This window comes from Psilocybe cubensis, chromosome 6, assembly GCF_017499595.1.
Source record: "Psilocybe cubensis strain MGC-MH-2018 chromosome 6, whole genome shotgun sequence".
Lineage (NCBI taxonomy): Eukaryota > Fungi > Basidiomycota > Agaricomycetes > Agaricales > Agrocybaceae > Psilocybe > Psilocybe cubensis.
The window spans coordinates 2,067,580-2,081,382 of record NC_063004.1 but is presented as its reverse complement, the minus strand read 5'-3'; the positions used below and the strand labels follow the sequence as shown (position 1 = coordinate 2,081,382).

Here is a 13,803-nt window from a genome sequence, read left to right as displayed (position 1 = left end):
AATTTGTCGAGGAGTCCTACCCAGGTTAACCTGCAACACGATCTTAAAGCTTCATCGTCACGCTCACAATCGCTGCAAAAAGTGCGAACTTTCTACCTAGTGACGATGCACGTTAATAAATCAGTAGTAAGTACTGAGAATTTCTCCCGATCAACAAAATATCCTATCCATTCATCAAATCACTTTATTTCAAGTGGGAATTTAGTAATGGATGTATATTCTGGCTACGAGCGTTAGAGAGCTCAAAGGGCGACCTTTCGTACATCATCAACCAGCAGTTTTCCTGATTTTGGTCCCTTCTGAATCGATAAACCCGGGTGGGAGGGTCTTTCGATTTTCAGGGTTGGTTTCCGCATTCAAACACAGGCTCAATGGTATTATTTGGTAAACCTATAAATAGGTACGGCTACTATGAACAAAGATTTAGGGAGGAAGGAGATGATGCGGAAAAGCTCTGAAATCCTTTTTGATGGTATTGAATGATAGTCCTTTCGCCCTTTTCAAAGGGCGGTCAGCCGATCCCAAGGATGGTACTGGAATAGCTTAACATTCATTCTCTATGTCAACCCTGTTGCAGATAAAATTACTTCCTTTACGCCAAACTTGATCAATCAGACTGGAAACATAAGTTTGATAATACGTTTACTCCTATATCATGCAAGCTTTCTGAAAAAAAGGATTTGTGGCGTCTAATTTGAAATTTGAAGTTTAGGTGCGAGGACACAGGCTTGATTATTTCAACGGGTAGTGAGGGATTTTGAGGGACGTTGATTCATCCTGAATCTACTGGAGCCCGAGTATTGATAATTCTGCCATTCAAAGCTTGAAGAGTAAATTCTTTGCTTCTTCAAGTTCATGCTTTTAATTTGGTGTAGTAGTACGTTTGGGGGTAGAATTACCATACAACTTCTCGAATTCAAAAATCATGAAGCGCCTCCGACAACCCGACTGAGTCCTCGACAACTCGTTCTATTTTTTTTCGAAAACCAATGCCCGAGTTAACTTGTCTGTTTCAAAATTGCGAAAACGAGTTTAGTATACCAGAATAAGGTGGCGTTGACCATTCCACCTACGGCAACCACACTTGCCACTAGTATATCGAAGCCCGTATCGCAGTGAAAACATGTCCAGGCTTCTAAACAGTTTCACTCAAGCGGGGGAATATCTAGTGCCAATGTGACATGGGTAGTAGGACGAGCACTGACAGTACTCCGCGGTACTGTAGAGGTACGCACTCACACTATTCGCAGTTGGACCCCATTTTAACTTCTCACAGCCATCGGCGGTGAAAAATACAACTGTGATACGAGACTGTATGGCGTTTAAATTTATTTCACCACCACATCATACTGAGGAAGGAGGGACTGACGCATTGAACTTCCATAAATCATTCAATCATACAGTGGGAATGTTCAGAGTGAAATCGCTAGTATGCTTGCAGTTCCAATCCACATATGTGATTCATTTTCAGGGATAGATTCGATCTCTAAATCTAAAATATCAAGCAGTGAGAGGTTATTGTAGTAGCAGGCATAGCATACGAGTTCTGCCATGCAACAGCCTCTCTTACCAAGTAAATTAGCGAGCTACTGGCACAAATGGTTTTGAAATAATCAACGATATGAGGCGCTTAACATGACGCCTTGATAGACGATAATTCCTTCTCTTCAAAATCCTCCGTTCCATCGAATAATAAGGAGCACTACTTTGAAAATGTCTGGCCAAGAGATATGTGCCGAAAGCAAATATCATCATCCGTCGCAAAATCCTGGAATAAGCAATACAAATGTTCTGATTTACCAATCTAGTGACCAGGCGGGTCGTCCCGCATTTCTAAAAACCATGGATCAAAATGAGAGCGTTCAGATTCCAGTTCGTACGCTACCTAGGATTCAAAAAGAATCTGGCGTCGACTAGCTACTTGAAGCCCGCAGTTCTACTTCATTGCCTGAAAAAAGAATTAATAAAACGAACCAGTGTATTTCAAGATTGTAAAACGCATCCAAGAGTACTGAGAGTTTACAGTGGCGCGACGGACAACAGAACGGGTGGATTGGAGAAAGAAGTCAATTGCAACCCCATAGAGCTCAACACTTTCGAGAGATGGTAATTCACTCAGAACCAAGAGGTACGATTGCTGAGAAGTGAAGAAGCCCGCCTCCATTTTATGACATTGTTGACGTTTTTCATTATGACGAATAAGCCATTCCGACCTCGTTTGGCAACCCTGAATTGATCACTTGAACGGATATAAGCAAAAATTGAAAGAACGCGACACATAAATGACATAACCGTGATCAAGGGCGAGCCGGATTCCGATGCTTCATCACCAAGCGAATATGGTCATTTCCCTTTCGGGACTAGTAGCTTTATGTCAAGCCAAAGAAGCAGCTAGCTGCTAATCAGATATGTTTGAAGGAAAAATGCCCCACACAAGTCGAGCAAAAATAAGGACGGCTTCAGACATGCTTGGTCGTCGCTTCTGTGCCCCATTATTTCCATGACACCGAGCATCATCGCGAGCCAAAAAAGCCACGATTGCGGCAACATTTGGGCAAAAGGGCTTTGGGAAAAGCGCGTATTCCATCTAATTCTATTCATCGTGTCTTCCAGTCTAGACTTTATCAATGGTGTAAAGAGCTTTGGCGAAAAGTAGCGTGTTCCGATGGCTGGTGCTTTGGCGGAACGCGAGTCTACGAACGTCACGGATAAACTAAAATATGCAAAGAAAGAAACAGCAACCCAGTGGTTTCGTTATTTTTTTCTTGAAATAAACCATCCCCAAAGATGCTCAATAACACCATTTCGAGAAGCGGTTAGAAGTGAACGAAAATGAGACTTACAAACCAATGACAAAAGGCCCCTATTCAAATCGTGTTCTAGTAGGGCATCGCTTTAGTTTTGCGTTAGTACCCTCGTGGATGTTGCGGTCCCGTCTACGTGGGTAGCAGTGGGGTCAACGATCGAGTGAGAAGACAAGGGTTAAAGTTGATTACCGCGCAATTCCCCCTCGAGACCAATGATCATTGCACTCTAAGACCGATTCACGATTTTCAGGCTGGCAGGCGCAGTTCAATCTCTGCCAGGGCATTTGACAGAAACCATTCTAGCTTGTCATACCCCAACCACGGAAAACAGACACATGAACCCATTTGTTAGTTTGCTAACTTCCCAGTCAAGTGCCGCCTTCAAAATCTGGACCGTCGACGTGAAGGTGGCGGACAGCGAATGTATTTCAAATTGTTTTATGAGAATGGAAAACGCAGCTCAAAAGTCCTCCCAGAAGAATCCCTGCAATTTCGAGTTTAGCGCAGATGTTCAGAAAAGCCACCGCAAGCTCCCTAGTTTGGCCAGAAAGGCTGATAATAATATGGGTGTGTGAGTTTTCACAAAGTCATTGTCGCCCAGACAAAAACAGTCGCACCGGCCAGAACGAAGCGCCGTTGTTCTTCGAGGTTGCATGTCAAGGTCTATTTCTCCGGTCATGCTCATGTCTGCTCACGTTTGCTGACTTCCTGCACGTTCGCATGTCCGAGGTCGCGAGGAAAACATTGAGTGAAACGATGGCAACCCCCCGCATTGCGTCCAGTGGTACAAGGCACATACGAGGCACCTAGTCAATCTTTGAACCTCATACGACCGACATCAATCGATGACGGTGCCGAATCCAAAAGTTCCATGAGATATACGATTCTTTAGTTCGCATGTGATGCGCTTTCAGTTGAAGGAAAAACGATATTGATACTAGCAGCAAGGTAAGATTGTTGTAGTGGCTGGGCAGCTTTCCTTTGATAAGTCGGCCACAGGTCCTCCCACAGGTGGGATCTTTGTCGAGCTCAGTTTGGTTAAAGCCATCTAAACCGCGTCTTCGTTCTTGAAACTTTCCCAGGAGCTAGGTTATGAAGTTTTGTGGAGCCAGATTTTGGCAGAATTCGTGCACCAGTCAAGGTGTGGAGGCAGAAGTTTTGAGTCAAGGTGCAAAGTTGAATCTTTCAACGTTCATACGGAGATGGCGGTTACGTTCAACGTTCAAGCTTCAAGGCGCGAACACACCTACTCAAGGTCACATGATCGGTGCAAGTCCGAATTAGGCGCGCGACGGCGCGACGGCCACTGCTCCAAAACATATAGTAAACACGATCTTCTACGGCTGTATGCGTGTTGAAAACCGCCTTTGAACGAATTTGCAGAGGCGAGTAATACATTTCATTTGCTCAATCTTCCCCCTTGCTATTAAATTCCTGGAATCCCTATAAAAACTTTAGCATTGCATAATGGCGAATTTCTCTGCCAGGAGAGGTTCTAAATGCTCTGGAAGACAAGAAAACATGTAGCCTCGAGGTGAAGGAAGTTATAACGAGGTATTGCAGTGCGTACTCCGTCTTCAAGATATCTCTCAGACCTTCAACCAAGTTGAAACTTGGAAGCACCAACCAAATGGACCATGCCTGCAAGAGAACGCCTTTGGATACCGAGTCCCCGAAGTGCCCAAAATTCAAACCCATAAACGCAATCGAAATTCGACGAGGCATGCGCCACCGCCACCGCCACCTCTCCTCACCATAAAAATTGAGATTTCAATGTTCACCATTCTCAACTCTCGACTCCATCTTCGGCACTCGTCGAGGGAAAATATCGAACCGGTGCTACGACAATCGCAACATTACGCCCGCTACCTGTTGCCTGGTCGAACAGATTGACGAGTTCTGCTCTTTGTGCGTCCCCACAATCTCTTTCCGCGTACGCGTCTGATCCCTGTTCTGTCGGTTCTGTGGCCCCAGCTTGTTGAAGGGTTTGAATTGGTCTTCGAGTTGAATGATCGAGATCGCTCTGTACGCGATTACAGAGGCCGCGTCGAACCCAAGTCAAACGATCCCGCAGAATGGCAGATTCTATCACGGGGCCCAAGAGACAGCGGAGAACGTGGTGGGCAGCGAGGTCGTTCTCGAGGGTGGTGTCTCGGCCTGGGCGCAGATCATCGCTGCCACCCTTCCCCCTTTCATTGACATTATCTCCATCGCGTATCTCGGCCTTTTCGCCTTTGCCTTCTGCCTCAAAGTCATCGGGGTGGAACAGAACACCCATGCGTTGCTCAGCAGCACGCAGAAAAGTGTTCCAAGAGACATACGCGGAGTCGCGAAGGCGTCCTAGACGGAGTAATGGCTCTGTGAGTCCAGTTCCCGATTCTGGGGCGTCAAATTTTAGCTGAGGTTCCAACGTGGACAGGGTTTCTTCAGTCATTTCTGGACGGCGGGACCATCGTGCTGGAACAGTCGCTGATTTTATCGCGGCGTCGTTGGCACTTTCCCGATAGTTGGGATCTGGAACGGCACGTTGAAGTGCTTTTCCTAGGAGAGCACGCCAAGTCACTTTACGAATTGAAAGCTCTACAGAAGGGTCGAAGGTAGGAGGATCTATCGATGTCAGCCATTGAGACGGTATCTGGGCGGCGAGATGGTACGCGGCTATTGGGAGGTGTCGAGTTGCGACTGGGAAATCTGAGGCCAACTTTGTGAGTTATCCAAAATACAAGTGAAGCGATCAGTTTATTACCTGATGGGTTCATAAGATTGTAGCAGCAACCGACAGCAACGAGGCCTGCTGTGCGCCAATTTGTATTTGGATTGTGAGTTGCATGGATATATGCGCGCAAGATATCGGGTGTCAGCGATCCACAGGCATGGAGTGCGACAAACAGGACTGGTACAGGATTTGGACGGGGGCCAACCCAATCATCAAGCGCTTTCAGAAGGGACTCCGGCGATATAAAAATTACTTTGTGATCGATCGACGGATTTGCGTTTAGAAGAACGCGATTTTCCCATCGCTGTGCGCCGAGAGTTTGTTCGTTGTCAGCATCTAGGGCGAGGATGTGCGCATGGGGGAGATATGCTTTGAGGGCACGGGTGAGGTAGCCCTGGCCTGCGCCGATGTCGACGATGTGTAGAGCATGTTGATCTAGATGGCGGACGAGACGGAGAATATAGGACGCCATGCGCGAGACCTCATGGGCCTTTTTCGGCGACATCCCCTGGGAGAAAGGCAAGGGACGGACATGGAAGGAGTTGAGTGGCTCGCGGGGGAGCTGTTGGGTGCGAACGGCGTGGACGAAGGTGCGGATATGGCGAGGGAGGGCGAGACTGGAGCCGGTGCAGTAGGCGTGGACAAGATCTATGGGGCGAACGTGGGTAACGGGTGTTTGTAGGGCATTTGGATGAGTGGCAAGGAGTTGTTCTGTGAGAGGGAGTGTGAGCAGCGAGTCGGACTCGTCGGGGACAGCAGACATGTCAGTTGATCGGTCTGCTCGGAACAAGTTTGTATATGAATCCGTCCACTTGTGTTTTTGAATAGCCGAATGTATCTCTTCGTCTTCCTTGTCCTCCTCGTCGCCCTCGCCCTTCTCCGCGACTTTCTCCTCCTCCTCTTCCGCCAGCTATGCTCGCCCCTCCGTCGTCTTCCCGGCCCTCCTTCGCCCTCCTTCTTCATGGGCAATCTCGAGCAGATGCACGACATGGAAAACAATAATCTCATCGCAAACTGGGTCAACTCCTACGGCACCACCTTCGTCTATCGCGGCTTCATTGGCGGCTGTCGTCTTATGACCACCGACCCCGTCGCCATTGCACATATCCTCGGCAACGCGTATCACTACCCCAAACCAGACTTCGTCAGGGAAAGTCTCGCTAGTATGGCTGCAGGTCACGACGGCCTCCTCGTGGTCGAGGGCGCTGATCACAGACGCCAGGTAGGTCTGCTCCAATTACCATGACTATGTCCCATTTTTTGACATATTCCAGCGCAAGATCTTGGTTAGTGGCAGGCTGTTGTTCCCCTTGTATTTTTATCTTATCATCATTTTCCCACAACGTGACTTTCAACCCATTTCAGGCTCCAGCGTTCTCCGCTGGGCATATCAAATCCTTGTCTCCCATCTTCTGGGACAAAGCTACCGAGGTAACCTCCCAATGTCTTTTCGTAAATGAGCACGGCTTATTCGCCCTCATTAGCTACGCGACATTTGGCTTACCGAGGTTGATTCAGCTTCGTTTGATCCAGGCCGCGAAAACTCTATCACCCGTATCGACGTCCTCGTTTGGCTAGGCCGCGCAACTCTTGATGTAATAGGCCTTGCAGGTTCGTATTCTTTTTTTACTTGTACTTTAATAGACCTCCAATATAATCATATCAAAATATACTAGGTTTTGGCTACGCATTCAACGCGCTGACAGATGATTCCAATGAACTCGCACGCGCCTTCAGCGTCATCTTCTCCACCGCCCGCAAGTTTCGTGTCATGACGATCCTCCAAGCTTGGTTTCCGTTCCTACGACGATTTGTGAGTTGACCGTTATTTTTTCCATTCCTTCCTTTTTCTTCACCTTTGCGACTTCTTTGCTTTGCGCAAAGGCCATTTATATTTTTGTTCTTATCACGTCGCGCTCTTTCGTCTGTCGTATGCCTGTCGCAGCTTTGTATACGCCGCGGAGTCTTGTTTCTGATGCGGTGGCTCACCGTTGCTGGCCCCGTTGTGGAGTTTGGACTTGCCATCCAATCATTTTCATCGGCAAACCTCGGTCCAATTACATTGCCAAGGCCCGTGCATTTTGCTTCCGTTGCGTCTATTTTTAGGCAATCTCAACCTCAACCTGCGTTGAAGGAACGACTCGATCCTTTGTTCCTGCTTTGAAGTTCTACGCTCTTCAAGTAATATTCTTCACTCGATGCGCAGCATGCATTTTACTTTTTTTTTTTTTTCTTTTTGGCCTTGCGCGTTTTTTTGGTTCACAAGTGACCGCTTCTTTCATTCTCGTGCGCAGAAAACGAGTTGCAGAGCACAGATTCCGTCATGTCTTGACTCTTGATCGACGAATCTCTTTTCAACTCCGGATTTCTTCATACACACTTTCTGTTTTGATTGAGACCACAAGATGGTTGATAGGGTCATAGCAAACCAGGTCGTTAGCCTGATTTTATTTTCGATCCTCTAAATCTTGGTCTTGATCTGATTTTCGCATCTTCATGAGTGTGTGTTCTGATGTATACTTTCTTTTCTTTCTTCTCTATTTTTCATGTGGGTTTATACCTTCAGAGCATTAACTCTTTTTTGGGCTCGATTTTGATTGATTCTGACAAAGTTGGACATGGGACTGGATTGGAGAACATCAAAAATACTATGCAACCCATGCCCTACCTCGCTCCAGAGTTCTATATTTCTTATATTCTTATCTCTGCGATGTGGGCTCCGTTCCATAGATCGGATGCCAAAAACAGATCACTTTGATTTGATGCCAAATTTTGGAAATCCAAATAATCCAATTCTAGCTGAACGAGCCTGGTTCGGTTTTGATTTTTCTTTCTGTGTTTTACGCCTTGTCTTCTCCCGAGTTTGTTTGGCTCCCCAATCCCGAAAGATGACGAATCAAAATCTCCATGATGGGTCAGACTGTCGTGTTGGCGGGCAGGCTTTTGGTTGGTTAAGATGGCTTCACATCAATCAGCTTCTGGGACTCTATGGAACTTTTTTACATCATCGTGTGTTGGTGATTGTGAATCCATGATCTGTGATTCATGATTTTTCCCTTCGCTTTTCCCTTCGTTTTTTATGTTATTTTAGAGTGTTCATTCTCAAGCTGGGCATGCTTTGGCGATTTCAACGGGTGTTTCCCTTGTTTGATGCCACAGACGCACACGCCGCCTGCGGCGCGAAACAGCACGAGGCGCTTATTACGGGAATATCTTCTTGGCTTCGCGGCGTTAGTGGAGAGTTGTCGGGTTTTGTTGTGTTGCTTTCTTTTTATATCATTTCATTAGGCACTGGCGGTTATCTTTGACATGTGGATACTTGCATTTACGGTCAAATTGTTACTTTTGATTTTCTGATTATGCCACATCACTGCCAACCTTTTGGTAATTCAATCATTTCGGGTTATTGTTCTGAACTTTTTCCAAACCTCTTTATGTTTAAAGGCATAACGGCATTTACTGACCACATTGTTTCCTTTCCTTTTCGTAGAGACGAAATAATGCTGCGATGGCGCAAGCCAAGGCGACGATGCGCCGAATCGGCCTTGAACTGATAGATGAAAAACGCAAGGCAATCCAGCATGAGCGAGACTCATACTTACACGAACCGGCAAAGATCGGCCCTTTGCAGGATCAATCCACAGCGCGGTCACAAGGTCCTAAAGAGCTGCGTGGAAGAGACCTGCTGAGTGTTCTCAGTGAGTTGGTTTGGTAAAATTTACACTACCGGATCTGACTCAAACAACTTTTTTCACACTTGCATTCAGTCCAATCCAATTTATCATCGGACGCGTCGCAACAAATGTCGGAAGATGAGGTTCTAAGCCAAATATCTACGTTCCTAGCTGCTGGCCACGAAACAACGTCTTCGGCCCTAACATGGTGTCTATATGCGCTCGCTAATAATCGGCCAGCGCAAGAAAAGCTACGAGTCGAGTTGAGAAAACTTGATGCTGCCGATCGGACGCAGCAGTCTCCACCTCCGAAGAGCGATCACGAGGATCTCACAGAGCGGATTGCTCGATGCGGCTATCTGGACTGGGTCGTTCGTGAGTCTCTCAGAGTACACGCACCGGTTACAAACACGATGCGAGTGTGCATGCGCGACGAGGACGAAATCCCTGTCCAGGCAGTGCTACCTCGCAAGTCAAACGCACAGGTCGACGCTATTGATGACCGGGGTCGCACCACCATGGACCAGAATGTGGATATCCATGGGAATAGAAGGTCTACCATTTCCGTACGCAAGTGGGACATAATCAGTGTGCCGATCCAAGCGATCAACAAGAGCGAGGCGTTCTGGGGCGAAGATGCGAAGCTCTTTAGGTAAGTCTATTCGCGTTTATTTATGCCTTTTTTCTCCTTTTTTGTGGTGTTTTATTTTTCTTTCCGTTCGTCTTTCGTTCTCTTTTTTTTGCTCCAAGTGCTTGATATATGTGGTGCGTGTGTATGGGTTGCTTGTGTAGTGTGTGGTGGTGCTGCGACGCGACGCGGGGACAGGTGATTTGCGCGCGTCAAATATGTCATCGCAAATTACATGGGCTGATGGTTTGATTCTGTCATGCCATAGCTTAATGAATTGACTCAATAGAATCCGACCGTCGGTCGGTTCACGAGCGAGTTGTTTCGTTTCCTGGAGAATGGCGAACGGAATATGAAATCAATTGAGCCCATATATCACTTGGCACTCTGGTTTTAATTTCTCCATATTCCTCTTGGCTATCTTTACCACTGTATCAGTGGTAACAACCTTTCTCTCTATCTTGCTTTTACCATTCCATTTTTCACTTCACTTAGTGGCTTTCTCCAACGGAGATGAAACGGTGCTAGTTTTAAGGGAGAGATTTCCCTTTTCGTGCTGCTTGGTATCGTCGGAGTGATAGAAACAATTGTGATTGTACCACTTCGATTCACCGCGGTGCTCTATTTCCGAACAACAATTTAGCCTCATCATCATGTGGTAACATATTGCTGTGCCGTTGACTGCATAGCAGTATGATCACCTAACAACAAGGGCATGCCGCTAGTCACTCTGGAGCAAGCAGCCCGAACTGGAAAAAAGCGTCTTATCAGCCCATCCAACTTCTCTCACCCCTCATCCACTCTACCCGTTATTAAACCTTCTTGAAGTCCTTCTTTCGGGCTTAGGTCATTTGTATTATTTCATTCAGATCTATCTCACCATAGGCTATTCATTTTTACACACCACTTCAACCTTTCCTGTGTTTTTCTTTCCTGCCGTTATCGTGTTTCTGATATCGTATTACTGCATCATCTGATGAATTAACTAACTTTTGTTCTTCTGCTTGTCTCACCGCAGACCAGAACGCTGGGCTTCACCCCCCCAAGAAGCTCGTGCAATTCCGGGACTCTACTCCAATACGTTGACGTTCCTGAATGGTAATCCACTCGGTGGGAATAGGTCTTGCATTGGCTACAAATTCGCTCTGATTGAGTGAGTCATCTTTTACTCGCTTTTTTTTCTACTTCAGTTTTGCTTTCCTTCTTTCATCTATTTTGTTTCTTTGGCTTCATGACGTGATATGGTTTTTTGCCTTAATCTTCACGTCTTTCATACTTTCATTCAGCATGATATCATCTTTCATTCTCTTGTATCGAGTGGGGCTACAACAGGCGGGTTTCGGATTGCCTAGTTGTGCAATTGTGCGCATGGGGCCTTTCTGCGGACTTTTGCTTTCATTACGCACGTTCTGGTATGTGCGAAATTATTGCGGAGATACAGAGACCCAATATCTGTTCTCCTAGTTTTCTCATCAGGGCAAGTGAGGAAAGGTGAAGGCCGATGAAGTATTGCGCATCTGTTCGCTCAGCAGCAATACATCATGTCTTCAGGAGAAACTGGGATGATTTCTTCCCACCCAGTTCCTAGTCCTTGTTATCTGTCTTTGTTCCTCAATCTTCCATTTGCTTATGTTTATTTTGGGCTTTGATTTGCTTCGCAAGCACACAGTGGCACAGTGCGCTGCATTGCACATTGCGCATTGTCCACTATTGATGTTTAGTGGAATTTGCCCAATGCGGCAGACATTCCCCAACTTGGGGAACAATTTGCTTCCGCCATCTACGATGGCGCGTGGCTAGTTTGGATGACTGCTTGGCGGGGTAGATCGCAGCCCGCCCCGGTTCAGTTTGAAATGAGCGATCGAGGCGCATCGATTATTGTATGTCCTTGATTGCGACGGATGCGCCTTTTTGCCTTATTTAGGGAATAGCGTCGTCGGCGTCCCATGCAAGCCATATGTAGGCGCGCATGATGCTCAGCATTCATGTACATGGGGTCGCTCTGGATTTCAGCTGCGATTTAGCATTGCTATGTGACCAGAGAGATGAATGGTCTATGGATACTATCCTGGATGCGGGCCAGAGTTCATATACTTACATGGCTATGCCCATGTTGGAGATTTTGCGAATCGTATTCTACCCTGGCCAAAGACTCCAATTTCTTGCAAGGCTCAGCCTGATTTAGCTGTGGACGGCTTGTCTGATGATCAGTGCTCGCGGAGTTGGAATCAAGGCCTCCGATCGCATTCCCATCCCGTTATCTCATCTCCGATATTTCAATATGATCTTCGGAGCCAATAAACTTCTTCGCACTTGTGTTTCTTTTTGATGTTTTCTATCCAAACCTCCCTAATGCGAGCACCACCCTGATTGCTAAAACTATCAGGGCGGTGGTTGAATTGGTGCCTTATTGCTACTTTCTGGGAATTGCGTTTGTGAATGGTTGCTAATTCCGAGGCTCTAGGATAAAAATCTTTCTCTATGTATTGGTGAAGGACCTGGATTTCTCGATTGACCCCACGATGGTCATCGAAAAGAAAGTCAAGTGAGTATTTCAATTGAACAAAGTGTTTATTTCATTTCGGCGTCTATACGCGCCCCATGGTCATATTCCGTCATTCGTTTTCCAGCATATCATTGCAGCTCAACTTGTGATTGCAATCTATGCGAGAGATTGTTGAATTCCCTACTCACACTCGCGGTCCGTGCCGAAAGCCAATATTGTCCTATTTCTCCGCTATACTTTCCTTTTTCCCGTATCACTATTCCATTGTAAAGTAATTAACTAACGTTCATCCTCTCAGTGTGGTCACACGGCCCTTCGTGAAATCGGAGCCACATTTAGGAAACCAAATGCCTTTGAATATATCACGAGCTTCAAGTTACAGTTCGGCATCGGTGTTGTATCCTTTGGGACGCTCCTCTGAAACTCCCACAATATCCCCGCCTTCCTTTTCATTGCCAGTATAGCAAAGGGCATAGTATACCACCGACTCTGATTCTACCGATATCTGATGTTTTCCTCCACGTAGACCATGTACATCATGGTGTCTTCAGACACCGTGACCGCCTCCTTGTTATCATCCCCTTGTTCTGCACACAACTATATGATACCCTCTCACCCACTCTCATGATCCGAGGTACTCGGTGTAGAGTCTGGGAAGATTACCCGACCAATTGGAAATACTGGCTCGCTTACGATTACCTTATCATACCCATCCAGTGCGGGCGTCTATTGGTTTGGACATAGACACCGCCCTATTTTATATGCTACAAAACTATCACACACTCCTCGCCATGGGCGCTTTGATTTATCTTCATCTAGTACCTAGCGGTTTGCATAGATTGCTATCCGCACTTGAATTGTATAGTTAATCTTCTCCTATCTTAATCAGTAAGGCGCCCTCCTACTTAGATAATTATTTACTTGCATTCCGCTGATGTCGTACACGGCGGTTCGAGCTCGGTAATAATATAAATAGATTATGCTTACCGCAGTACAGTCAGATCTGGAGAAATCAACAAGTTAGAATGCATTCAAGGAACGTTAGAAGAGTGTTCCATCTTAGTGTATTCCCTGATCAGATGGCGCTAGTACTAGTAGTGATATATATACTATAGGCGTTGGTTGTAACAATACAATTGGTGGCCATTCAAACAAAAAGACGAGTAGAAATAGATAGCAGGAGTTGTATTATCACAATTCCGGGAAATCTTTTGGCCTAGGTAATGGGAGTGGTATTCGACCTTGAATGCCGAGGGAAAGGAGTAGGCTTTCTTCTGAAATTCCTTCCTTCGTCTTCTTTGGTCCTGAATTACTCTCAAGAATACTCTTCAAGAGTACGCCTTTCTTACTACTTTTAGCCAGATTCAAGTCCTAATATCGGGGAGAAGCAAGACTCTATTGCGTAATAGTACGACGAATTTTGCAAAGCCAGAGCATCACGATTATCATTATACTTTGCTTTATTGAAGGGA

The 13,803-nt window shown here is 46.2% G+C and overlaps 2 protein-coding genes across 2 annotated transcripts; one reads left to right on the top strand and one right to left on the bottom strand.

Annotated features, from left to right (window-relative positions):
* Positions 1-4,593: 4,593 nt before the first annotated feature.
* Positions 4,594-6,286, bottom strand: JR316_0007156 (uncharacterized protein; the record flags this gene model as incomplete). The annotated part of the gene is made up of 2 exons (XM_047892899.1): positions 4,594-5,489; positions 5,554-6,286. The coding sequence occupies 2 exons, from the start codon at positions 6,284-6,286 to the stop codon at positions 4,594-4,596; spliced, it is 1,629 nt and encodes a 542-aa protein (XP_047748181.1).
* A 69-nt stretch (positions 6,287-6,355) lies between these two features.
* On the top strand, positions 6,356-12,795 carry JR316_0007155 (Cytochrome P450 monooxygenase 205; the record flags this gene model as incomplete). The annotated part of the gene is made up of 10 exons (XM_047892898.1): positions 6,356-6,745; positions 6,798-6,809; positions 6,889-6,954; positions 7,008-7,134; positions 7,200-7,336; positions 9,014-9,221; positions 9,291-9,849; positions 10,844-10,978; positions 12,290-12,370; positions 12,630-12,795. The coding sequence occupies 10 exons, from the start codon at positions 6,356-6,358 to the stop codon at positions 12,793-12,795; spliced, it is 1,881 nt and encodes a 626-aa protein (XP_047748180.1).
* Positions 12,796-13,803: the final 1,008 nt, after the last annotated feature.